Source organism: Momordica charantia, assembly GCF_013281855.1.
Source record: "Momordica charantia cultivar OHB3-1 chromosome 10 unlocalized genomic scaffold, Mcharantia_2.0 BLBB01000010.1, whole genome shotgun sequence".
NCBI classification, from domain to species: Eukaryota; Viridiplantae; Streptophyta; class Magnoliopsida; order Cucurbitales; family Cucurbitaceae; genus Momordica; species Momordica charantia.
The window spans coordinates 22,086,331-22,112,370 of NW_028275158.1; the positions used below are offsets into that span (position 1 = coordinate 22,086,331).

General features: G+C 34.0%; 3 protein-coding genes and 1 long non-coding RNA gene across 8 annotated transcripts; 2 read left to right on the forward strand and 2 right to left on the reverse strand.

The window, feature by feature from the left end:
* Positions 1 to 2,046: 2,046 nt before the first annotated feature.
* On the reverse strand, positions 2,047 to 4,378 carry LOC111014882 (PHD finger protein MALE MEIOCYTE DEATH 1). Its single transcript, XM_022289743.2, is given in 4 exon segments — positions 2,047 to 2,413; positions 2,415 to 3,497; positions 3,599 to 3,848; positions 4,084 to 4,378. Coding segments are annotated over 4 exon segments (1,995 nt in total).
* On the forward strand, positions 3,659 to 4,740 carry LOC148208788 (uncharacterized). Its single transcript, XR_015788549.1, has 2 exons — positions 3,659 to 3,800; positions 3,891 to 4,740. It is a non-coding gene; the product is annotated as an uncharacterized LOC148208788 (long non-coding RNA).
* A 960-nt stretch (positions 4,741 to 5,700) lies between these two features.
* LOC148208789 (uncharacterized) lies at positions 5,701 to 8,599 on the reverse strand. The gene is made up of 3 exons (XM_088119185.1): positions 8,217 to 8,599; positions 6,718 to 7,155; positions 5,701 to 6,640 (listed from the first exon to the last, which is right to left on the reverse strand). The coding sequence occupies exons 1-3, from the start codon at positions 8,597 to 8,599 to the stop codon at positions 5,803 to 5,805; spliced, it is 1,659 nt and encodes a 552-aa protein (XP_087975311.1). The 3' UTR covers positions 5,701 to 5,802.
* A 4,075-nt stretch (positions 8,600 to 12,674) lies between these two features.
* Positions 12,675 to 24,745, forward strand: LOC111014807 (DNA (cytosine-5)-methyltransferase CMT2). Of its 5 annotated transcripts, none has more exons than XM_022289632.2 (24): positions 12,677 to 13,448; positions 15,669 to 15,703; positions 15,806 to 16,634; positions 17,120 to 17,154; positions 17,275 to 17,377; positions 18,018 to 18,122; positions 18,216 to 18,335; positions 18,457 to 18,550; positions 19,203 to 19,396; positions 19,500 to 19,565; positions 19,654 to 19,890; positions 20,186 to 20,244; positions 20,333 to 20,399; positions 20,501 to 20,830; positions 20,917 to 20,985; positions 21,064 to 21,150; positions 21,242 to 21,329; positions 21,579 to 21,688; positions 21,763 to 21,864; positions 23,045 to 23,088; positions 23,187 to 23,256; positions 23,615 to 23,718; positions 24,135 to 24,306; positions 24,539 to 24,745. In XM_022289632.2, exons 1-24 carry the CDS (start codon positions 12,837 to 12,839, stop codon positions 24,593 to 24,595), a joined length of 3,789 nt encoding a protein of 1,262 aa, XP_022145324.1. In that variant the 5' UTR covers positions 12,677 to 12,836; the 3' UTR covers positions 24,596 to 24,745. The 5 variants fall into 5 exon arrangements, 4 of the variants coding, with proteins under 4 accessions (XP_087974956.1, XP_022145324.1, XP_087974954.1 ...); XM_088118828.1 differs by having other exon boundaries at positions 18,225 to 18,335; XM_088118829.1 differs by having other exon boundaries at positions 13,317 to 13,455.
* The last annotated feature ends 1,295 nt before the right edge of the window (positions 24,746 to 26,040 follow it).

The window sequence follows — 26,040 nt, forward strand, 5'->3', positions numbered from 1 at the left end:
TATACCAAATCGAGCATGACTCGAGTGGTTACTGACTAAAAGATCATGAGTTTGAACCCCATATTGTACTATGAAAAAAAACTCCTCTCAATATATAATATCTTATAAATCTCAAATTATATAATATAAACACGGCCATAGAATTAATAATATTTTTGGAATGGAATAAGAATTTTTTTTTAACAAAATGTATTTAATAATTAAACGTAAGATGAAAGCTTTTTTTCTTTTTTAAATAAAAATCCTTAAATCTCTCCCTCTCTCTAAACGAATATGGAAAATGACAAAAAGGAGAAGCGTTTAGTTGATTAGGCAAGACTAGAAAGAATAGGAGTTCGTTCCAGCACTGTGTGGGCCCCACCTATGCATGCTAAAGTCCAAAGCCTCGTGATTGCGCCAAAGATTCCCAAAAACAGGCGAGTGGGGCCCACACGCTGCCCATTTTTATGTTATTTTTCTTTTTCTTTTTTTTTTCTTTTTCCTAATTATATAAATCGCATGGAAATAAAATGGAAAATTAACAAAGGGCTGGGCCCAAATGTTACTTGGGCTTCAGCGTGTGTCTCACATGCCCAAGGCCCAACTATAGAATTTCCAAGGAATTGTTTTCTTAGTAACCAAGGAAACTTCGGTTCTTAATACCCATTTGTTTTCAAAATTTTAGATATATAAGCGTGCGTTTAGTAACTAATAATATTTTTATTTATTATTTTAGAAACGTTTCTAAAATTGTGTAGATATTTTAGAAACAATAAATACGGAAAAAATAAAAAAAAACAATGAAAAGATACCAACTATGAGCGAATGATTTTTTTTAATGGGAAATAAGTTTCTTAACCAATTCAATCATACTTAAGTTGGTATTAACAAATGATCTTTATTTTATTAATATTAATGCATTGTCAATGGTGAAGGCTGGACCTATATAATATATATATATATATATATATATATATAATTTTTCTTTTATTTTGAAAGGAAATAATAAAGCAAATTACATTAAGACATTCAGACGTTAAAGTTCCTGAATTCTCTGCCGGCCACTCCTCTATCGAGACGACTTATTCTTGTCGAAGCAAAGCCCTTTGCGCTAGCAAGTGCACGACTACGTTTTCGTCCCTCTTGATGAAAATGTAAGATGCATGCAAGATATCCGAGAAATTTGATTTCACCAGATTAATAATCAAATCTGTCCTCGATAGGTCTTCCTCCTCTCGAATCAAAAGGTTAAAGGCACGCATTGAATCGGTCTCGAGCTGAATTGGACAGATCCCTGCCTCCATCGCCAAATAAATGCCCTCCCAAAACAGCAAACGCCTCAACTTCATCCACAAACGTAACATATTCTCCAGGTACTTCGTCTTCGCTCCCATAATATGACCTCTATCCGGCTGAATGATCACTATATGAAAAGGATGCATCTGTGTTAATCTTGAAAATCCCCTCATTTGGAGTACACCAGATAGTATAATTTGTATGTTGAAACTTCCGTTGAAATTGTTGGGATCTACTTGATTATCCTCTATATAATTCGAAGTTTATGATATGGAATTTTTGATCTCGACCTATATAATAAAAATAGAGAATTAAAAAGAAAACTTTACTTCCACGTTGTAAATTATAATTGCGTTATTATACCTCTTACACAAAGAAATAAGATTCAATCCTCATTTATTTAAAGAGGAAATTATCAATGATACAAAGGAAAAAAAAAGATGTAGCTTTAGACCAAAGTAGACAATTTCTCACCAAAAAAAAAGGAGGACCAAAATAGACAACATTGGAAAAGAAAAATTGTTGATGAGAAAATGTTCATGTTCATATTTTCTCAATCACAAGTTTGAATAGTATTCCCAAAACGATGAGAGGGGGAGTTAGTTCTAATTTTCTTACACAAGGGAAAAGAAAAAAGGGGTTATTTTCTTTAACCATTTTCCAAAATTGGATACTATACGATATTTGCATATTTATTCAATTCTCTGCAACTACAACAACACGACGGCGGAAACAAAACTCCGGCGCCGATCACCGGCGCTCCATCCTTTTTCAGATCCTCAGCGGCCCGAGCGAGTCGCAGCAGGCGGCGCAGACGAACAACGGCGGCACGTTATCGGAATCATCGATCCCGCAGCAGCGCGTGTGCTGCCAAACCTCGCAGATGTCGCACGCCACCATCCTCTCGCCGTCGTCGTCTCCGGCGCCGCACTCGCACCGGACTTTCCAGGTATCGACTCCTCCTTGGTACTTCAATGGCGTCTCCAAATCCATCCCCATTCCTTTCACAAACAACTCCATTCCCGACTCTACCGCTCCGAAAATCACCTCACGGTCTTCGAAGTTCTCCATATTCTCGATCTCCATAACCACGAACTGTTCCGTGACGTAATATGTGTCTCTTAGGGCTTTTTCTGCTGTCCTTCACGTCTCCGATGGTGGCGTGTAATGGAAGAACCAACACTTCGCCGGTCGGCATCAAATCGTTCTTCAACTCCGATTCCGACTGTGTAAAAGCCAGCCTCGGAGTCAATCTGCAAATGAACGTCAATAGATGATCTTCTTCGTCTCTGAGAGGCCATTCTTTGGCGAAATGTTTGCTATCGAGGACTCCCTGAGTCGCTAGTTCCACCATTTCTGATTCTGGATAGTCGAGAAAAATGTTTCTGTAAATACACTGCACGTCGCTGTAGATATCGTCGCCGGGAGTTGGATTCGATTCTGAGGTTGGTGATGATTCTTGTTCCTCATCTTCTGTTAATTGAACGCCATTTCTGAGTTCGTGAATCGTGTATTCCAAAATCCGCGTCTTAGGGTTTACGGCGCGGCGGACTATTTGGTTCCCAACAATCACATTGTTCAGTGATTTTAGAACATAATCAAGCAATCCGGTGTCGCCGATGTGAAGGCGAGCCGCGTCTCGCACGTCCTGTCGAGTCATTCCGTTTCCGCCATGGCTGAATCTGTCTCTTTTCTTCTCTTCCAGCGCCTTCACGATCACCTCCGCCGCGAATTCCAGGCGTCTCGCCGGCCATCGGCTGTCCATGTTTGAAATTGCGGTGGCGAACTTTTTGTACCGCATTTGCTTCTCCTTCGCCAGAGGCTGCTGCTTGTTTCGCTGTAGAGATTGTCTGGAAGGAGGAGATTTGGCGATTGGTTGGATCGATTTCTTCTGAATCGTAGTAACGTATTTTACTGTCAGCATAAACTTGAGCAGATCTTTCAATGTGATCAAATGCGTTTCGCTCAGATTTCTGTAATGGCGAATGATTTGCTTCATCTCCGCTCCTCGGTCTGTGTCATCAACGTCGTGGATTATCTTATCGAGTTCCAGTGAACTGAGGATTTCCAAAGCTCTGTTGTAATGGTGTTCTTTCACGCCGAAGCTTCCTCGGCAAAATCTGTAGCCCCATCTCCCAAACCATGGATGGCCATATGCTACCCCATGGAGCAGACGAAGATCCATTGACCTTTTCTTGGACAAATCCTCAACTGTGATTTTCCTGGGAAGCAAACAGGAGACTGATCAGAGAAAATTCGTTTTGACAGTTGAAGAAGAATGTTAATCACTAATGCTTTTGTACTTTTTTTTCTTTCTTTTCACCTAGTTCTAAGATTTGTGCAGATTCTGTCCCAAAGATCCATTACTTCTCTGCCGCAGAGAAATTTGGAGCCTCCTTCGATGCCATTGACGCATAGCAAATGCCCGAAGCCATTGCAGTGAATCAAGCCATGGAGAAGATGAGTCTGATCATCAAGATCGAAAACGCCATCATCAAGACGTTTGTTCCACCGATCATCCAAAGGTATTATGATATGATATTTTCTTTTCGACACAAAATGATTGCTCCACCCTGAAACAATAGAACTGATCAATCTAATAGAACTCAATACAGAATCCATGGAAACAGGAACTCTGTTTTACACCATTGAAGAGGACGTGAAGTTTTCCCCAAGCGAACCCTGAACCCCAGAGCAATAGAACTCAATAAAAAATTAGGAGCCATGAAAGAAAACAAGCATGAATCAGAAGGGAAAAAAAAAAAACCCTATGGAAACAGAAATTCATGGCGAAAAGAGGAGACGAACCAGAGCATCGGCAGTGATCGCAGTAGGGCTTTGGGGAAAGCTTCACGTCCTCTTCAATGGTGTAAAGTGGGACAACAAAGCTTCGATTTTCATGAACGAGGAGAGTGCACCAGATGGGCATTTCTTGAACTCTGTACTCTTCAATCTCCGCACACTGTTGAAGAAAGATTCTGATATTGTCACGAAATGGACCGGTGGGAGTGATCGGAGATCCGGGGTCGCCGAAGGTTTGGAATCCAAAAAGTTTAGGCCTTCGCTTTCTCTTCTTGCAGGATTCGAGGATTGAAATCGACATGGCTGAAGATGAACCGTAGCTCTTCTTCTTCTTCTTCTTCCTCCTCTATCCTCCCCTGGATTTTGGTGCTTCTTCTTTGAGGTCTCTCATGGAGAGAAATTGAAATGGCTGGCAGAGGGATTGTAAATTCTGAAATTGGTAGGAGATTCGCCGGCGGGCGCATGAATTTCCGGTTATTCGGCAGAATGCGGCGGTTTCATTCTTGAATTTGGCGGTTTTGATGGAGGGAATTTGAGAGGAAGCTTAGTTAGAATATTAAAATGGCATTTTTCTTTTCCTGGAATTGATATTGAAATGATTGAAAATTGTTGAAACTTGAAAGTAAGCTGTTGAGTTAGTTTAGTTAGTTTCTTTATTCTTTATTTCTCTTTTTTTTTATAATACATTATTATTTATTGTCGTTTGAAAAAGCTGGTTAGATAAATTTGAATATTGGTAGTCAGCCGCATTGACTTTGGTGCGTAAGTATTATTTGAAATAAATAAATAAACTTGGTTTACATAATAGTGAGTAGAACCTCGTGATTTCAACAATATTTTTAATTTAAAAAAAAACTAATATAAAAAGTATTGTAGTATTGTTCTTATTCACAGGTAGAAGGTAATATTAAGTGATTTATTTGTAATGCATGGAGTAGATAATTAGATCTTAGGTCAAAATACTATTTTTGCCTCAGATGTTTTGGAATTTGGTTCCTTACCCTCAAAATATTTATTTTAGTCATTGTATTTTCAACTTTGATTTATTTTAGTCTCTGTATTTTCAATTTTCATCTATTAATTTTATTTTTAATCTGGTTTTTTCTAACAAAATATTCATTGAAATCTCATCATAATTTTATGTTAATTTTTTTTTGTAATATGTAGAATTTGTTTTAAAACTTTGCAACTGGGAACCAAAATGACCCATTTTTTAAAGTATATGGACCAAATCGAATAATTTAAGAGTACGGAGACTAAAATGAATCAAGTTGAAAATAGATCAAAATGAATATTTTTAAAATATTGGGACTAAAATAAACCAAACTCAAAGTATAGAGACCGAAATAATATTTTAAGCTATGTTTTACAAATATTTTTAAAGTACACAATAAATTACTTCAAACAATGTTAAATATATGCATTGATGAAGTTGTGATCGTTTTTTAAATACATATTAAATTTAGACTAAAGTGTTAATTCTCGTGGAAAAAAATGAAAATTTCACCATAATCCTAAACCTGGATCAACCAGTATTAAAAAAAAGTTTTACTTGAACAATAAAACTTGATAATTGATTCAGATTGTTTCCAAAACAAATTGAAAAAAAAAAAAAAAAAAGACTTGATAATTGATAACGCCCTTTTATTATGAGCAAAGAATAATTAAAATCGTAACAAATTAATTGAAAACATCACCAATTTCCTCCACGTCCACTCTCAATTCTCACGGCGATCCAAGGTCCTTACTCACACTCCGAGACTCCAATCCGATCACCGGCGAGCCTTTTTCGCTATCCTCTCTGACATGCCCCGCCGCCACAGCGCCGCCGTAATCGGTGATGTTCCCGAAGATCAACAGCACTCCTCCGACGACGGCGCTGCAGAACGCCACGCCGGAAGAAACCTGCACCTTCGCTGGAACTAGGGCTGCGATCGTGAAACCAATGCAAGCGCCGATTGCTTTCTTCCACGAAAACCACATCGAAATGGCACCTTCTTTCCCCGCAGGCGAGCAATCGAGCACCAGAACTCTTCCGAAAGCGTGCAGAAGAGCGGCCGATGTTCCTTGGAGCGCGGCGAAGAGGAACACGGCGCGTTTCCGCCACGCGCCGTCGTGGAAGTAGAAGCAAGTGCCGGAAGTGGCGGCGGAGAGGATGAAACCTAGGAGTTGCATTTTGGAGGCGTCGACTTTGATGCGATTCTGCAATTGTTGCAGTAATGGCAGTGAAATCAGAGGGACGAGGAAGTAGATTAGCCAGAGATAGAGAACGAACACTGGTTTGAAGCAGAGTTGGCCGATTAGATACAGCAAAGCTCCGGTGAAGATGCACATAGTAGTGAAAGAAGAAAGAATTCCGCCGGAGATTACGCTTCCGATTGCGTGAGGATACTTGAAAATCGAAATACAATGGAGTTCTGAATCGCTAGGGATGCTGATGGAGAGCGATCGATTCGTAACGAAAACGTGAACAATTCCGAGAAGCCATTTCAGGCCACCGAAGATCGACACGATCCACAGGCTAAGAAAGTGGTCGTCGTCTTCCTCTTTCACCTGCCTGTCACTGAAGACCGAGACAGAGCATCCATGGTTACTAAAACTCAAATCAGAAAACAGCAGAGTACTAATTTGGATACCAACCGTCGAAGCATGTGGTAGGTGAAGGCGGAGATGGCGGCGGAGCCCAAGCCACCTACGGCGACGGAGTACGACGAGATCAGGCCGGCGCCAATTCTTCTGTCGGAGAATTTGGCCTTGGCGAGGCCGCGGAGCATGAGGCCGAGGTGGCGCGTGTGGGAGGTGAAGGCGACGGAGTGAGCGACGACGATGAGGACGATGTAGAGAGGGAAAATCTTGACGGTTCTGAAGACGCCGATCGGAAGACAGGAGACGGCGCCGGCGGCGACGGCGGCGAGAGCGATGATCTGTTGATTGAAGCCGTAATCGAGATGGAAGGAGGCGAAGACAAGGACAGGGGCGGCCACAAGAAGGCCCAAAGCCCATGAAATTGATGTCCAAATTAATGGCGAAAATTCGGAGCTGCCGATCTTTATCGTATGCTCCGTCAGCTTCTGGTACCTGCTTGCAGCCAATCAAAGACATCCACGTGTACATTGTTAATTTTTTACGATTATTTTGCTGAAAATAAATCAAGTTACCTGGACTAACTATTTTATAACTTTTTTAATTTCTATATTTTAAAATAAGTTTAAAAATGCAAAGCCATGGTAGATTGAGTTTGATTTGATCCCCACCCTACTGTATATTACTTGTCCATTTATTTTCATTATATAGGTAATAGTTTAATACATATTTTTAAAATCTAGGTTAATTTTTATTTTTTTAGAAGTTATTTTCAAATAGATGCTTTGGTTTCTAAAATTTAGCTTGGTTAAAACATTGACGGATAATCATAATCATTGTGGTTTGAGCTTAATTTTGATTTAATTGTATAGTTTGAAAAGTCTAAATTTAATATTTATAACTTGGACTTAGTTACAATTTTATTTAGTTTAAAAGTTCAAAATTAGTCATTGTGACTTGGTAAAATCCTACATATTGTTATCATATTAAATATGTGTTTTTTTATTTATAGTTGACGTGACAATAATGGATGATAATTGCTGCATAATGTATTCGAGTTTAAGGTTGAATAAATAACAAGAAAAAAAATAGGTGATTCCTTTAGTGGGTAGAAAGCAATTTATAAAATAATCTGGGAAGTTGAATCAAATGAAAGTTTAATTCATATGATCCAATTGAAACCAAATTTCAAACTACACATACCAAATTAAAATTAAAATGGCGATCAAATTAAAAATAGAAAACAAATTTAATTCAACTCTAGTTTGAAATTTTACTTTTGTGCGAAACTACAACTTAATTTTGTGAAGAATATTAATTAGAATTTAAACTCACAATCTACCAGATAAGTACCTAAGTAGTTGAACATGTTAATCATATTTTTTTTAATTGAAATTAACGAGTGAGTCAACAAAAATTCAACCCAGGATAAGGAATTGTAATAGGGAAGTTTAGTATAAAATTTGTAAGCACAAAAAAGTGAGAGATTTTAAAAATTTCTTCCTCATTTGTTCGTCCAAATTAAAAAAATTAAAATGACTATATAAATTGCTTACAGTTTCATTTCTTTAGGAGGGCAATCGAAGCCCATGAAACTCTTGGACCAGCCCTGCGGCGGCTCCGGCGGAGCGCCGCCGATCTGGCTGATAATGAGCGGAAACACAATCGGAATCAGAACCGTCACAACAAACGAAGAACACAGCTCGTAGAAGCTCCATCCCACAATCTCCACAACCGATGGCCTCTCTCCGTGCCCTTCGTACGCCCTGTATACCTCCTTCGCCCTCTCCAGCTTCGCCGCCGTGCTCTGAACATCCGGCGTCTCCCTCCGCCCTCCTCCGCCGCTCGCCGACCTCGGTGTCGATGTGCTCCTCTCGCTCCGGCCGCCCCCGCTCGCGGTCCTCGGCGTCGGTAGGTTTTGGATCTCCTGCTCGGCCATGGCGCGACGCCTGCAAGGTGTTTGAGAAAATGCCGAAGTGAAAAATTAGGAGAAAACTCGGGATTGTGAGGGCAAGAGGATGGTGGAGGTCGAGGGAGATTATAAAAATGGCGGATTGGATGGAGTTTGGTGAGGCACAGCTGGTAGAGCGAGAGATTCAAAGAAGGTTGAAAATGGAGTTTCGATAAGTTCAGAAGCGGCCTTGGTATGTATAATGGCATCTTTCTTCATATTCTTCTTCTTGTTTTGTTTTTTGTTTTGAATTTTATATCTAATCCTCCTTTCTTTATGTTGAAAGTAATTACTTTTGATGAAAATAAATTTCACTACTTCTCCGTATTGGTAACAAATAACAATTAGTACCTACCGTTTAAAATTGGTAATAATTTAATTAATGCAGTGAAAAGTTTCATCAGTCCATTTTTACTATACAGCGATTGGTCTTTGTAATCTATGTACACTTGTTTTCTTCGATTTATCTAACATGTATCAAAAACTTTATATTAAAGTTTATGAATTAAATTATTACCAATTTAAAAATAAAATAACTAAATTGTTATAAATAAAATTTAATTATTTTAATAATAATAGCCGTTGCAAATATGACAAAAATATTTAGTAAAATGAGTAAAATAAGAACCACATTTAGTTTTTTCAAATATAACACTAATGACAATTTATCTAAATGATATACATCTGTAATATATCTATAATATATATGATTACTAATATATGTATGTATGTGATATACGTCTGATATATTATTGATGTGAGTGTCTATACAATATGCATGTGATATACATCTAATATACTCTGATATAAGTGTCTGATATACTATTAATATGAGTATCTAATATACTGATATAAATGAAAATTTTTGTTACATTTGAAAAATAGATAACATATTTTGAAATACATAAAAGATATTTACTACCTATTGCAATTTCCGTTGATAACCCTTAGTAATAGAACATGCATAAACAAAAAGTGTTTTTTAACTCTTATTTTATATACATATACTATTGTAAATATATGTATTTTAAAAAGTAACATAAAAATTTTTAGTTTTATTTTCAGATATGATATTTCTTGATAAGTTTTATATTACCTCTAAATTTAAATTTGAATTTGATAGTGATTGGGTTATTTTGTAGAATTTTCTTTCTGCTAAAATTGAGAACATATATTTATTTGTGGTATTTATGTAAATGTCTTAATAATCTAATTAAATTGTAGTTTTTTTTTTTAAAGTTCAAAGATCTTTTAGAAAAAAAATTGAAATGTTAGGTTGTGAATTTAAAAGTTAGACACAATAAATAAGTTAAACATTAGGTATAATATTGAAATTTTGAAAATTTATAATTACTAAATTTGTAGTTTACCAAATACAAAACATAAACACAATAGGAAATGAATTTGACACATTTTGACCTCTTCCTTTTTAATGTGCCAAGGCCCATTCGATGAAAGAGATAATTAAGGAATGATTTTTTTTTTTCAATATTTACTAAATTATAGGAATGAAATTATTATTATTATTTTTTATCTTTTAAAGGGAATTAAATTAATTGATGAGTACCTCCTAAAAGGTAATCATATTACTTTTGTAAAATCTTTATCAATCTCATTTACATCTTTTTTTTGGTTCCACATCTTTATAATAATTACATTACAACTTTACCTTTATCTCACTCTTTTATTAATTTTGGGTTCTACATCTTTACAGTAATTACATTAATACTTTACCTTTATGTCTCTGGTTTATTAATGGGATACATAATATTAATTGTTTTACACTTTTATTATTTATTTATAATACTAATAATTTTTCTTTCAATAAAAAACTTTTATTAGTTAACATGGTTTTATTATAAAATACCATAAATTTCTATTTAATTTTTTAATTTTACTTTGTAATTATTAATTAATATTAATAGTTTAAAAAATAGAATTCGTTATTATTAGAACAAATAAAATTTTATATTAAATGATAATTGTTTTAATAAAAGTATTATTTTAGTTGATGTAATTTATTTTAATAGTTTGTTATTTGACAATTTTAGTATTTTGAAGTGTCTGCAGCATAGAGTTCGAAACAAATCAGAGCTCAAACTGATAAGTTAAAGTCAAATGAGGTTGAAATGATAAATTTTCGAGATGATGACGTGATGGCTAAATTAACCAAGCGGACCAATAAAATAGCGACACGTGAGATGTATTTACTTAAAAGAAATGAAAAGAAACAGAAAAAATAGAAGAAATGAGAAAAACAATCAAACAAACAAATGTTACCGTTGGAGGCATCATGTAAAAATAATATATACATACATATATACATACATATATATATTAAAAAAAAAGAAATCAAATCAAACTGTTTAAGAAAAAGGGAAAGAAAGGAAAGAAATGAGCTTGTGAGATATATATAAATTTATTATTATTATTAATATATTAAATCTACCTGTCATCTCTAATCATTTCGAATCTAATTGTCCAAATTTAATTTGGATTTCAAATTTCTTATCAACTTTTTCCTCCTATTTAAACGATTCTTTCTCTCAATTTTTGAACAACTTTCTCTCTCTCCAAATTTTCTCTCTAATTTATTCTTCGTTAATCTCCTTCCAAAGCTTAAATTTTTGTTCTATATTATTAAAAGAGATTTTATTTTAGAGATATTTGTGATTCTAATTTTATTTTCTCTAAGCTATTTGTGGGCTTTATTTTGTACAAATTTTCTTACAAATTGTGAGCGAAAATTTGTGTATCAACTATTTTTAGAGAGTTTGTGAGATTGTTCTTAGATTTCCATATCCTTTGTAAGGGTTGCTCTTGAGCCCGAAAAAGAGCTTTGTAACGGTTTAATCCTAAACCATGGAAAGAATTGAGTGTCTTCTTGCTCCCGAAAAAAGAAGGCTTTATACCGAGTTTGATTCCTTTCGTGGAAATAGTCAAAGTTTCTTAATCGAATAGCCAAGAGCTGCTTGGGGAGTGGAGTATGCCGGTTGTTGCCGAACCACTCTAAAATTTCCGGTGTCATTTTCTCTAACCTTATCCTATTTAATTTTTGCAATTAATTTTCTTTATTACAAATTACATGAAATTAATTGTTCGAAATTGTTAATCATATTTAATGGTCAATACTTATATTTGAATTATTTGGGTGGTGAAATTAACTAGGATGTTTGTATTTCTAATTTGTTGTCTAATTTGTGTTAAAATTAATTGTTTCTAAAAAGTTTACATAATTGTTTAATTTGGACCCACTGTTTTAAAAAGTTTAAAAAGTTTCATTAAACCCTATTCACCTATATCAACCTAATAATGTATTTGTAATTAGCTATAAATACGAAATGTGTATAATAATAATGGTAATATATCATTAGTTTTAGTAAACAGCATTAAATGATTTTTTATTTTGATTCCATAAAATTTAGAATAATCGATCAAAAGAATGACATTCTTGTTTCTCTTGATTTTCATTTTCGTAAACGAGACCTTAATATAATGAAATACTTATTATCGTTACTACCGTCTCAAAAGCTAGATTCGACATCCTATGATTATTGAATTCAAAGGAAAAATGAACTTAAATATGATTTTGGTCTATATAATTTTGACTTTGATTTATTTTTGTTCGTATACTTGGTTGATTCTGGTATATGTGTTTCCAAATTTTGTTCATTTTAGTCATCGAGTTCCAAAATGACCTATTTGATCTCTATTTGCAAAATTTTAATACAAATTTTAGTGAAACTTTTTTTTATACAAATCTAAAGCTAAAATTAAAAAATTTTAGTGGGAGGAGAATCTGCTAAAATTGTAATATGGATAAATAAGATAAAAGAACATAAAGGGATTAAAATAGATATCAACTAAAAAGAACTTATTTATTATTATTATTATTTTCTATAAGACTAAAATGAAGATAAAGTTGAAAGTACGTGACAAACCTTTTTTAAAGTACAAGAACCGAATCTTTTCAAAAAAAAAAAAAAAAAATCGGTGTGTTTTAGTTGGTGTAAAATGAACATGGCCGCAGCGAATCATATATTTCATTTCAAATTCACAACTAGTTCTCGTGGAAGACCGTGAGGTCTACTTTTCAGAATTCAGTAAAAAGCACACTCGCGGCTCAGTCCCATCGTCCTCCTGCTCCCGCCGCCGGCCGCTTCCTTCTCTCGTTTCCATGAATTTCTCGCCGTAGCCTCCTCTGATTCTGCATTGTAACACTACAATGCGCTCGCCACTCAAATCCAGATCCAAATCCGATTCTATTTCGAAATCCAAATCCACTTCCAAGTTCAGATCGCTGCCGATCGTTTCACACGGAAATGTCACCGCCGATCACACTCCGGTTCCTCTGGCTGTTTTTGACCCTAAAATGTCAAGAGAGACTTGTTTGAGGAGGTCGCCGAGGCTCTGTCCAAGTCCCGTGCATGTTCGTCTGCAGAATGTGGGTAGGAATCGCGTTACAAGAACTCGTTCTGAATCTGCTTCTGCTCCTCCGGGTTTGCGTCTTGGATTGTTAGTGAACGAGACGCTCATGAGGAGGTCGCCGAGACTACATCCCGCCCTAGCTACTGGAAGTGTGGATGAAACTGGTAATTTACCCCTAATTAAGAAATGCAGAATGTTGTTGTTGATGGATGCTAATGACTTGAGAAGGTCGCCGCGATTTAATGGGTCCGGGACTGGAAGTAGTAAAGGAGAGCCGGAGCTGTCCACAAAGACGGCGTCGAAGAAGAGAAAGAGCAGCATTTCGGAATCAGCGGACGCGAAGTTCTTGAGACGTTCTCCTCGATTCGACTCGGTTAAAAGCGACGAACGGGAATGCGGCCTGAATCAGGTTCCAAGTACTATTTTTCTTCCATTATTATTGCGTTTTTCGTTCTGATTTTGACAACAATTATATAAAATGAAACCTTGCTATATACAAATCATGCTTAGGGTTTTAGCTGGCTTCGGAATTATTTATTTTGGATTTTGATCTTTAAATTGGGAAGCTTTCTCGTCAAGAACTGTTCCAATTCATTAACAGCGCGAGTTTAGAGGATTCAAAATTTAGAAATTACCCTTGCAATTTTTCCAAAAAAAAAAAAGGAAGAAGAAAAAAAAGAACTAATGATTTCATGCTTCATAACACAAATTGCTTTATTCCGACGAATTTAACGGTTTCGAAAGGATTTATTCATTTCGAGTACGGATAGCAATTTTGTATCGGTACTCACCGCGAAAACCGAAACTAATTTTGAAAAATTTCCTGTTGATAACTTGAGATTTTTTCCCCCTTTTTGTTTTGTTTTCTTAGGAGAGATTATCCTGTTAATAGCTGTCCAATCATTAGTCGAAGACAGGACATTCCCGGCTGGAGGATGAGTTATTTCGAATTATATTAGATTTCCGTAGGTTTTCGGTTCTTTTGGTAGCAGTTTGTAAAAGTTTTGAAAAAATTGATTTTTCTTTCTTTTTAAAATTTTAGTTACAGTATGACAATTAGCATTTTGCAATTTTTTTTAAAGGAGTATTTTGCTATTTAATTGTTCAGAGGATTTTAATTTTAATTTTTAATTTTTTGAATTCAAAATGTGTGGGAAACCTAACTAATAATATCTTACCCTTTTTTTTTTTTTTTGAAACAAAGTATCTTACCTGTTGAACTACATTTGGTTTCACAAAATTTTGTGCGAAGATTTCGTACTAATGATGTGGGTCGATCAAATGATTTATTTTTTTTAATTATTTAACGGAAATCATTCTATAAATAGGTGAACACAAACCTTTTAAAAATATGCGTTTGTTCAAAAAAAAAAAAGGCGTACTTTTTTAATTATTTTACCTTTTCTTTCGGAGAATATTACATTAGGCATGGAATTACTTGAATACTATATCTTGTACAGTGCAGGCGAGTTTTAGAAAATATGATTTTGTTCTCTTTTTTTAAATGGAAAATACTTGGTTCCTTATCAATGAGGAGAAATTTTGTTGTTACCACCATTAAATGTTTGACAACTAAGAGAGTAAAATATAAAAAACTAATACTTCTTAAAAATTAATGCTGTCAGTGGTGTGGACAAAATTCTTCCTTATCGAACATTTACATTTGTAGGGCAGTTTCTTTTTTCGGAGAAATTGTCAAGCAAGTAGTGGGACTTCTAGAAATAATTACAATGGTATATCAATCTATAAACCTGCGGTGAAATACAAGCCTACTAACTAAACTTAATTAAAACTATGTTAACCAAATTATGAACAATACCACTTGCAAGCCTTGAATTGCGTTTTGAGCATTTTGTTGACTGTATTCTAAGGGATTTATAAGTACATCTTTGGGCAAACTTTTAGCTTCATTTTGAAAATTGTATTGATTTCTTTACTGATTTATGTTCAAGTACGATTTAATGAAATAAAAACTTTAATGTTAAGGAAATGGTCTTTTACCTTTGTAATCTAGTAATTTAATATGTGCATTTTATTCATTTTAAAAAAATTATATATATATGTGTGCATTTTATAGAGTTGCTTTTTTTTTTATGAAAATAAACAAGTTTTATGCAATCGTTAATTTATGAAAATATTATCTTTATGTCATATTAGTGAAATATTTATTTTATATCCTATGAAATTATAAAGCCAGTAGAGACAGTTCAAGGGTCAAGTTAATTTTGAATAGTTACAATAAGTTATTACATCGTCCTATGTTAAACTAAAATCTAGAAGTAATTAGTCTAGTAAATTATTCTCAGTATTTAAAACTTTACTATTTATTTGATAATCTAGGAAAGAATTATTTTTCTTTTTAAATAAATTATATTTTTGATGCCTATGAGAATAATCCAGTGTTACGAATAAAATATCAACGTCGGAACTCCTATTTAATTGTATATTCCCAGCAATTTCTTTCATTTATAGTTAAAAGGTATTCCGGCATTTCTTGAAGTCTGAACTTTTTGTTGATGCTGCTACTCTATGGTTTACAAGTTGCGAGTCACTTTTATCGTTTGTTTCTTGATGATGAGCTTATTGACGGATATGTTTTATTTTTGAATTGGAAAACTGAAATTGACAGGGTGAAAAGGCTACTAGCCAATGCTTGACATATAAGTGAGTAATTATCTACAAACTTTTATTTGGCGTTTGTATTGGTTCAATGCAGCTGTATCTAAATTCCATTTCTAATTGAATTTTGCATCTTCGTTGAGAAAGAGAGGAGAAAGATGAAGTAGTTAAAAATTTGGAGGGCATGGAACAGAAGGCCATCAGGAGATCTCCAAGATTTTCATCTAATGAACTAGAAAATGAAATTAGATGTCATATATCTTCATCAAAGAAGAGTTCCTCAAGGAAGCTTGCATCTCTTAAGAAAGACAGCGTTGATGCATTATCATTGACAGTCTACAATGCTGAAACGGATTCATCAAGAAAACTAGACGCAGAACAATTATCTTGCTCAAAGCATGAAGAGATATATGAAGCAACAGTTTCTACGAGGTCAGAAACTTCAAATTTCGGAGTAGAATTATCTCACAAGATGGAAGCTGAACCATCACCTGTCTCTCTGAGTAAAAATTATGAAGAAGAGCCTGAACTCTTCTGTGGCAACTCTTATTTCATTGGTGGGAGGCTTTTAAGAAGGTCTCCAAGGCTTTTCTCAGACTATAAAGATAGTTTCAATTGCAATGTAAATTATTGTACTGGATTCAATATGAAAAATGACAAGCCATTAAGTAGATCTCCAGGACAGTCATTATCTTCCTGTGGAAATGAACAATCCAAGTCACTAGATAACCAAACATCTAAAATGAGACATTCTCCACAAGTTTCCATATTTGCTTGTGGGGATGAAAATAGTAAAATCAGACGTTCTTACTCTGAATTTCTAGAGTCAGGTGTAAAGTATCCTCCAGGGAAAATTAGGAATGCTACTTGTGTTAAAAAGGAAAAGAAGAAAAGCAAAACGGCTATTTTCTTTGTTGGAGATCCAGTTCCTGCTGATGAGGCTCAGCAGAGATGGAAATGGCGCTATGAAATGAAGGTAATTATCTATTGTTATACAGTCTGCAGTTCCCTTCTTGTTTGTCACTACAACTGAGATTTCAATTTTTGGAATCAGAATTTTAAGGACCACACATGGTGGAGTCTTTTGGTATTTGTTCTATAAAAACAATGTTAAAATGTTTTTATTTGGGATTATGCAGAGTTCAAGTTAGTTATGGTTGAGTTATTGTGGTATTATGATAGGGTGTATATAGTGGTATGTTGAGTGAGGAAGGAGTATCCTTTTGGCTAGTACTGACAATGGGAGTGTGTGGGAGGAGAGGTAGGGAGCTCTCAAAACCTCCGTTGGCCCCTTGTAATCCTCTATTTTATCAAATAGAAGATAGTTCTATTATATTCCTGATCTGATTCTTGCACCAATTTATCTATTTAATTGGCACCTTCCTTTATATAGCTTTATTCATTATGCATACACTACACGTTAAATTTGCATTCAAATCATAATTGTTTCGGAATATGCAGAGTCAAATTTCTAAGGGGCAGAGAATGACTGAAAGGTGAGATATAATTAGTTCTTAAGCTTATCATTTAACTGGTTTTGTAATTTTTGAACAATTTTTTAATTAAGAATTGTGTTTCGCTTCAGCCAATCATTTCCATATTGCCATTATTTACAGTGATGATGATGAAGATATGATCGTGGTTAATGTGGATTGCCATTATACTCAAGCTAGTATTGCAAATACCATTTTTAGTCTGGGAGATTGTGTGTACATTAAGGTAAATGGCCTATATTTTAATACTGTTATCATTAGATTGTTAAGGATTGGGGATAAAAAGGAACACACTCCATCTGAACTCTCTGGTGGTATAGGAGATCAGAAAGAATTGATTACACATAAACATGATATTGAGTGGAATTCGTACTTGGTGACAGTGAATTTTGGTTTCAGAATTTTCAATATGCGTGTCTTACCATATATTGGAAACTTAATTTTTATTGAAAAAGAATTAAGCAAAAAGGAAATAGTACCATTGTGACCATGAGATAGGAAAGCGGAGATGAAGGATGTTAGTATTGCGCAAAACAAATTTGAAACTCTTGAGGGGACAAAGGTTATCTTAACATCATTCCTTACCATTTGTTTCATTGTTAATACGTGTTGAGCATTGCATGTGGCATGAAATATAGTTTACTTGGATGATCTATTGCCTTGCCCCAAATAAATTTGAAAATTTCATTTTCATGAGGAGACACAGAATATCTCTATCTTGGTTTAAATTTACTGTTTTCTTTCATTGCTAAATCATGTCGAGCATCACATGATAAATGTTTCATGAAAGAGCTTTTAGATTCTCTCTCAATAATCAATTTTCTTGTATTTCATACAATAATATATATCCATTGCATTTTCTACAGGGTGAAGGAGAAAACGATCATGTTGGGAGGATTATAGAATTTTTTAAAACAACAGATGGAGATAATTATTTCAGAGGACAATGGTTTTATAGAGTGGAAGATACGGTGAGTTAAATTTCCTGTCACTTTTGTTCATTGTCCGGTAATGACTAATAATCAACTATTCCTTGGAGTGCCTTAAAGTAATTTATTTCTCAGGTTATACAGGAAGAGGGTGCTTTTCATGACAGGAGGCGTTTATTTTATTCAACGGTTATGAATGACAACCCATTAGATTGTATTGTTTCAAAAGTAAATATTACTCGAATAAAACCCAGGGTATGCATGCTTCACAACCCCTGCCTTTCAAATTTGATTTTATTTGATGTTGCAATCACTATTTTTTAACTTTGTTGTAGGCACGTTCATCCCCTTCAGAACTAATTTGCACTTGTTGCAGGTAGGCAAGAAATTGAACTGTGCATCTTCATTCGATTTTTATTATGATATGGAATACTGTGTAGACTACTCGACATTTCGCACTTTGAAGGATGGTGAGTGTAGTTGTTATCGGGCTACTATATGGTAGAAATTAGCGATGCTTCTTGATTCTTAACTATTGATTAATACTTTCTTTTAATAACCGGGAGTCAAAGCTTTGTTCCCTTGTACTAGGGGCACTCACGCCCACCTCAAGGCACGGACCAACTATTGTTGGATACTTCTAGGGAAGTTTAAACTTTCCTTTTAGTATGCTTCATTTTGGTCTCTAAAATTCTGTCTTTTTCCCCCAAAAATTTTAGTTCAATCCTTTTTCACCAAATTTCTTACTTTTGTTACAAATATGGCCATATGGGTAATTATAATAGGGTTGCATTACCAATGAAGTTATAAATCTGGTGGCGAATCACATTATAAATTTTATCAAGTCTAAATATTGTATATTATCCTAAAATCACATTACCAAAGGGTTTGGGCTTGGTTTTTATAGCGCAAGGGTGGTAAAAGTATGAAAGTTTTCAATGGTTCTTTCTTACTTGTATAACTGCTGTGAAGCCCTTCTTTTCCTTTCTTTTTTGGTTCTATTTTAAAATCTTCATGGACGCTTATCTTCTCTCATAAAATCTTTTTTAGGATATATTGTTTTATGCTAAATAGTATTTATTATCTGATCATGAAAATTCTGCATGTCTTATTTTACATTAGATGAATCCCATAAGAACATTGATCCAACGCCAACCACCACCACGGCAACTTCTCATGTACCATCCTCTAAGAACTCTTTGGAGAATATTCCCAAGAAGGCTGACTTAGAATTGCTAGATCTGTTCTCCGGATGTGGGGGAATGTCTACCGGACTATGCCTTGGTGCAAAATATTCTTCTGTTGGCCTCATTACAGTAAGCCTATATTCTGCTGAGCTTTCTATTCTGGGCAAATAAAACTTTTCCTGTCTTCAACTCTTTCAACTTCATTCAATTTTAATATTCATCCCTGTCTTAGAGATGGGCAGTTGATAGTCGTAAGTCTGCATGTGAGAGCTTCAAACTGAATCATCCAGAAACACATGTGAGGATAAGTCATCTTTTACTGCAATTCAGCAACTTGTTTCCCGAGTTATCTGAGATATTTAACATTAAACTTGGTTTTCTAATAGGTCAGAAATGAAACTGCCGAGGATTTTCTGGACTTACTGAAGGAATGGGAAAAACTATGTAGACGTTATAAGGCCAATGACGCAGAAAGAACCCGAGAATCAAGGTCAAAACTATCTGATGATAAATTGAAGTCCCTTGATGATAAACTTCCAACTAGCGAGTTTGAGGTTTCGAGAGTAGTTGACATTTGTTATGGCGATCCAACCAGATCAGGCAAGCGTGGACTGAAGTTTATGGTAAATAGTTTACCTCTACCTAGTGGAATCTGATGGTGAATTTGTTTGATTTTCTTATTCTTTACTCTGTCCTGAATTTTCCACTCATTTGGTTAAGTAATTTGGTCTTGAAATGAATTGCATATACTTCTTTGATAACTTAAAAGATTTTGCTTGATATATTGCTTTTAATTCTCAATTAAATTAATTGGTAGAGTGATGTTTGACTGTTATTTAATTTACAAGTACAGTTTTTAAGGGATAAGAAACTAATTCATAAGAGAAGCAAATTTAACGTTACTCTGCATTGCATAAGGTTCATTGGAAAGGCTATGGGCCAAGTGAAGATACATGGGAACCAGTCGAAGGTTTAAGGTTAATACTCACTCTTATACTTTATTGATTTTTACCTTTTGTTTACCACAATTTTCCCTTTTTTCCTCTCATCTTTTTTCTTCTGCAGTAACTGCCAAGAAGCAATCAAGGATTTTGTGAACAGAGGTTTGAGACTGAAAATTTTGCCACTCCCTGTGAGTAGTCCTATTGTATTAACTGTGTAAACTGAAATAATTTTCAACAGTACTATTGTATTTGCGTTCTTCAATTGACTCTAATGAGTAAATTATGTCAGGGAGATGTCGATGTTATTTGTGGTGGTCCTCCTTGCCAAGGAATCAGTGGCTATAATCGCTTTAGAAACATCGACTGTCCTATGGATGATGAACGAAATCGCCAGATAGTTATGTTCATGGATATTGTGAAATTTTTACGGCCTAAATTTGTATTGATGGAAAATGTGACTGACATTTTGAGATTCAATCAAGCTTCTCTGGGAAGATATGCAATGAGTCGTTTGGTACATATGAATTACCAAGCAAGACTTGGAACGATAGCTGCTGGATGTTATGGTCTCCCCCAATTTCGGTTGCGTGTCTTCCTTTGGGGTGCTCATCCCAGTGAGGTGAACTTGATTTTAAGAGCCTCTCATTTATCAAAGTTCAATTTGTTACGCGTTGTTTTTCATCAAGTTTCCTTTATAATATATAGAAACTACCTCAATTTCCACTTCCGACACATGAAGTAATTGTTAGATATTGGCCACCACCGGAGTTTGAGGTAATCTTTGTTGGATCAAGTAAACATTTGGTTCCCCATTTATTTTAAATTTATACTAATTTTGTGGCCTATTTGCAGCGAAATACTGTTGCTTATGATGAAGACCAACCCCGTGAACTTGAAAAGGCTCTTCTTCTTCAAGACGCAATCTCCGATCTCCCAGCAGTAATTACACTGTTTTGGACTTGAAATCTTATCCTTTATCATCTAACCAAAAGGTCATTTTTATATTCCATTTTTTTTTTAAATTCTGCAGGTGTTGAATTCAGAGTCTCGGGAAAAAATGTCATATGAAAAGCCTCCTGAAACAGAATTCCAAAGATATATAAGATCATCTGAATATGGTGATAATATCATCATATTTCTACAACAAACCTTTCAATTTCTATAATCTATTTATTAGCCATCCTCCTTGAAACTTGCTTGGAAAATGAATGGTCCTGTGTATGTTTTTTCTATAAGAAAATTAGATTAATTGAAGAAACAAGAAAATATATGCATGCAGAAATAATGAGTCCACATATGATATTACCAAGTACTGATTCTCTTTTGCTTTTCTTCCTTCTTTCTTTTGTTTTTAATTATGTGCACAGAGATGACTGGCTGTGAAACAAACAGCACTAAAGATTCACTTTATGACCATCGGCCACACTTGTTAAGTGAAGACGACTATTTGCGAGTTTGTAACATACCAAAGAGAAAGGTTGTTGAATATAGTTTCTGCAGTTGAACTTATCACTTAGCTCTTCTTCCTTCTTACATTAAGATTATATATAGGGGGCAAATTTCAGGGATCTCCCTGGTGTGGTTGTGGGGAGTGACAATGTTGCTCGGCGAGACGCAGGAAATGAAGTATTACTGCCGTCCGGAAAATCAATGGTTAGTATTCTAAATTTCTTCATGAAATTCTGCAAGCCATTTTAGAGTCTATGTCGTCCATGTTTTGATTCTAGAATCTAGAGGCGCTTACTTGTGTGTTAAGATAACTACCAGCCACCGGGTACTTAATATGCAGATAATGATGCTCTATTGTAATAAAAAAGAGATGGTTATGATTCTTATGAATATTATATAATTCAGTATTTAATTTTAATTTTATTAAAAAATTGCCAGGGCAATAAATTATTTGAGAAGCATGTAATAAAGGAACTATTTGCATACAATTAACTATTAAGAAATTAATGTGAATCTAAGAAGCCAAAATCTCTCAGCTAGCTTCTTTCTTGGTTCAATCCCATTTCTCGGCTGACGGCTCCTTTATAATGAAAAATAAAGTTTGTTCTCGAATGGTTTTCCTAACAGCAGAATCCGAATGCATGAAATGAATTTTTGTTCATAAGATGTCAAATTTTTTTACTTGTCCGGAAGGCTCTGGATACTCGTGTTTGTCATAATCATCATACTCATGGATAGGGTTTTACATTGCATAAGATTAGTGGGATTTGAACCTCAAAATTTCAATTTCATTGACTGGAGCTCTAACATGAATAATTGCCGAAATTATTATATTCTCAAAACTAAATTAAAAAATTGTTTATGAACCAACCAGCAAATTATACAAAATTTAACCAATAAAAACTCAAAATATAGTCAGAAAAATGCCTTATATAAGAATATCTATATTTACCACAAAACCAAGCAGATAACAGAGCTCCCAAACTTCAGAATAGAATGCTCGACCTACAGTAAAAAAACATCAAACACAATTAAAAGAACTGATACTTACAAAAATTAGTCTCTTTAGCTTCAAGAATGCTCATAGCTAGACACAAATTGTCAAAAAAAAATGGAAACTTTTAACTTAATGGGAATATTAATTACACTACTTATTCAATTTTAGGATTCAATATGACGAAATTATAAATTTAAGGTTAAAATTGAATTACAAAAGAGAACCTAAATTTTGTATTTTGAATGGGCTGACCCGAACCGGCAGGTACAATATACAGAATTTTTGTATTGATTGAGATAGAATGTAAGAACTGTCTCTTTCATGTTTAGAAGTGGTAATACACCAGTCCTTCCAAACAACTCCAAATGCCTTTTTACTTTTTTTCAGGTACCAGACTATGCTTTCACTTTTGAACAAGGAAAGTCTAGAAGGTTTGCTATCTTTCATTCAAGTGGCTGCTCATAGTTCCTTTGGATCATCTCTCTCTCTCTCTCTCTCTCTCTCTCCCTCTCATATTCTGGTTGTGCAGACCATTTGGCAGGTTGTGGTGGGACGAAACAGTGGCCACAGTAGTGACTTTCCCAAGTTGTCACAACCAGGTTTCATCTTCTCCTAATGTTACCATATTCTTTAAGAGTTTCATTTGATAAAATTTACCTTATTTCTTGTTTCCTCTTTCCCAGTTATAAGAAAGTGAACAAAAATGTGGTTGATGTGGTTTTGGTTCTCCTTATTTAAGAAAAGTCTCTGCTTGTTTCATCTTTCCATTCTTTTATATCTTGTCTTAAAATAACAGAGAAAAAAGGTTTGGAGTATAATAGATTATTATTAAAACATTCTGCATTCATATATTGAAAAAAGGGAAAAATAAAAGAACAATAAAAACACTATTAAATTTTCCCGTATTATTTAAATCTTGCGGTATATATCTGTTGTAAATGTTTGCTAATTTTATAGGTAGCGTTACATCCAGAACAAGATCGAGTCCTGACCATAAGAGAATATGCAAGATTGCAAGGATTTCCTGATTATTATCGATTCTCTGGGACTGTAAAAGAGAGGTCAGTATCGGTCAGAAAATAATTTTGGTCCCAGTACGTTAATTGAAGTAATGATTTCGTCTCTAAACTTTAATATGTATGTAATAATTTGGTTGCTGTACTTTTTAAATTTGTAATAATTTAGTTCATAAACTTGAGTAGGTTACAATTTAGTTACAGTGGTTTAAAATTTGAACGATTTAGTTTAGTACTTTTAAAGTTTGTACGTAAAATATCTTTAAACTGCAGGATTAAGTTGTTACATATTAAAATTCAGGAATTAAATCGTTACTTTAAGTAAAGTACAAGGATCAAGAGTGCTTTGCAACCAAGTGTTTCTTTTTTTAAACACAAAGATGAGTATATAAACTTTTAAAGATTTACTTAAGATTATTAAGTAACAAATTTTATTGCTTAAGTTAACGCTAATGGTGCAGATACTGTCAAGTCGGGAATGCAGTTGCTGTATCGGTTTCACGGGCGTTGGGATATTCCCTTGGATTGGCAGTGAGAAGAATTGGAGGTGATGAACCACTGATGGTTCTTCCTCCAAAATTCTCTCTTTCTAACTACATTCAATTTCAAAATCCACCTGATAATGATACATTAGTGAGTAGCAGCTTCCTTTGATTTTAATCTTCTGTTGTTGTTTAGGTTTTGCTGCTCTGAAAGTGTAAAATTCACTTTCATTGTATTTCACTATTTCTACTCTTGTTAGAGAACTCACACTTTGATCTCTTAGCTTCTAGTAGATCCCATCTAACAATTCAATTGTCATTGTATTTTCTCTCTTTTCTGTTTCCCCTCATTTTTCATTAACATGTACTCTAATCCTTTTCAGGTTGTTTGTTTTGCAATAATCTCCTATTCCCATCTTAGAATTCTTTATGTTATTTGACAGAAATATAGGATACTAGTCATCCTATTTGTTCGGCAATAATCTTATATTTGTATCGGATGAGTATCAAGAGATACCGATGTTTGTTTGATAGGAATGTAAAATATTACGTATCCTATATGTTTTGGAGCAAATATTAGATTTTTATGAGCTGAGTATCAAAATTATTACGTTTGTTTGATAGGATAGGCATCCTGTCTGTTTTGAAGTAAATATTAGATTCTTATATGATAAGTATAGAAATTCATGTCAACATGAAGGTAGAATATTCTATTTTTGGAGTGAATCTTAGATTCTTATAGGATGAGTATCAAAATTCATGGTTGTTTGGCAGGAATGTAGAATATTAGGATCAAAACGAGCATAGTTCAGTAATAATTGACATATATTCCAACCAAGAGTTTGTGAGTTCGATTTCCCATCTTCACATGTTGTACTAAAAAATAAATGTAAAATATCAGGAAATCTTAGATTCGTATGGAATGAACATAAAAAAAGTAGTAAATCTTAGATTCTTATGAGATGAGTATCATGTTTGTTTGAGGGGAATGTAGAATATCATGTATTATGCAAGTTTTGGAGTAAATCTTAGACTCTTGTGGGATGAGCATCAAAATTTATATGTTTGTACGACAAAATGTAGAATTTCAGGTAACTTCAAATGTTTTGGAGTAAATCTTAAATTTTTTTGGGATGAATATTAAAAATTCATATTTGTTCGACAAATAACGTAGAGTGTAAATTATTCTTTCTACCATCGAAAAATTCTTAGGTTCTTATGGGATGAGGATTAAGATTCCTGTTTTTTTTTTTTTTAAGAATCCATCTTATGATTTGTTTCTTTATTAATATTATTTTTTTTTTGTATATCATATATACTTTTTCTTTCACCAATTGTTTTTATTTTATAGATGTTATATATAAATGACTGAAAACAAATGGTTCCATTAATTGTTAAAAATAAAAAATATTTAGGATGGGGATCATTGAGATATAAGGATAAAATAATATATTGGAATGATGATTGAGATGTAAGGATAAAATAATATATTTTTTTAACTTTCACACGTACAAATTGCTTCTCATTGCGAGCAACCAGAGAAAAAATTTGGCCCATCATAGACTCTCCTACATGGTGAATAGGATGATTTCATAACTTATTTTCTAAAATAAATTTTAAATAAATCTGAAGACTTAGTATTTATTTATAGACTAGTGATAAGCTAGTTGATTACTTCCTGTTGCATCCTTTAAAAGAAAAACAATTTATTAAATATTTAACATTAATTAAAAGAAAATTCAATATTCACAATAAATATTACGTAACAGTGAGAAATAACTTTTAACTTTTTCTCGAGAGGAAGAAATGAAAGCTTAAAATTTAAGATTCAAAATTCTTTTAACCAAAGCGAGCAAACTATATCAAAATTAATTCTCATATTGAG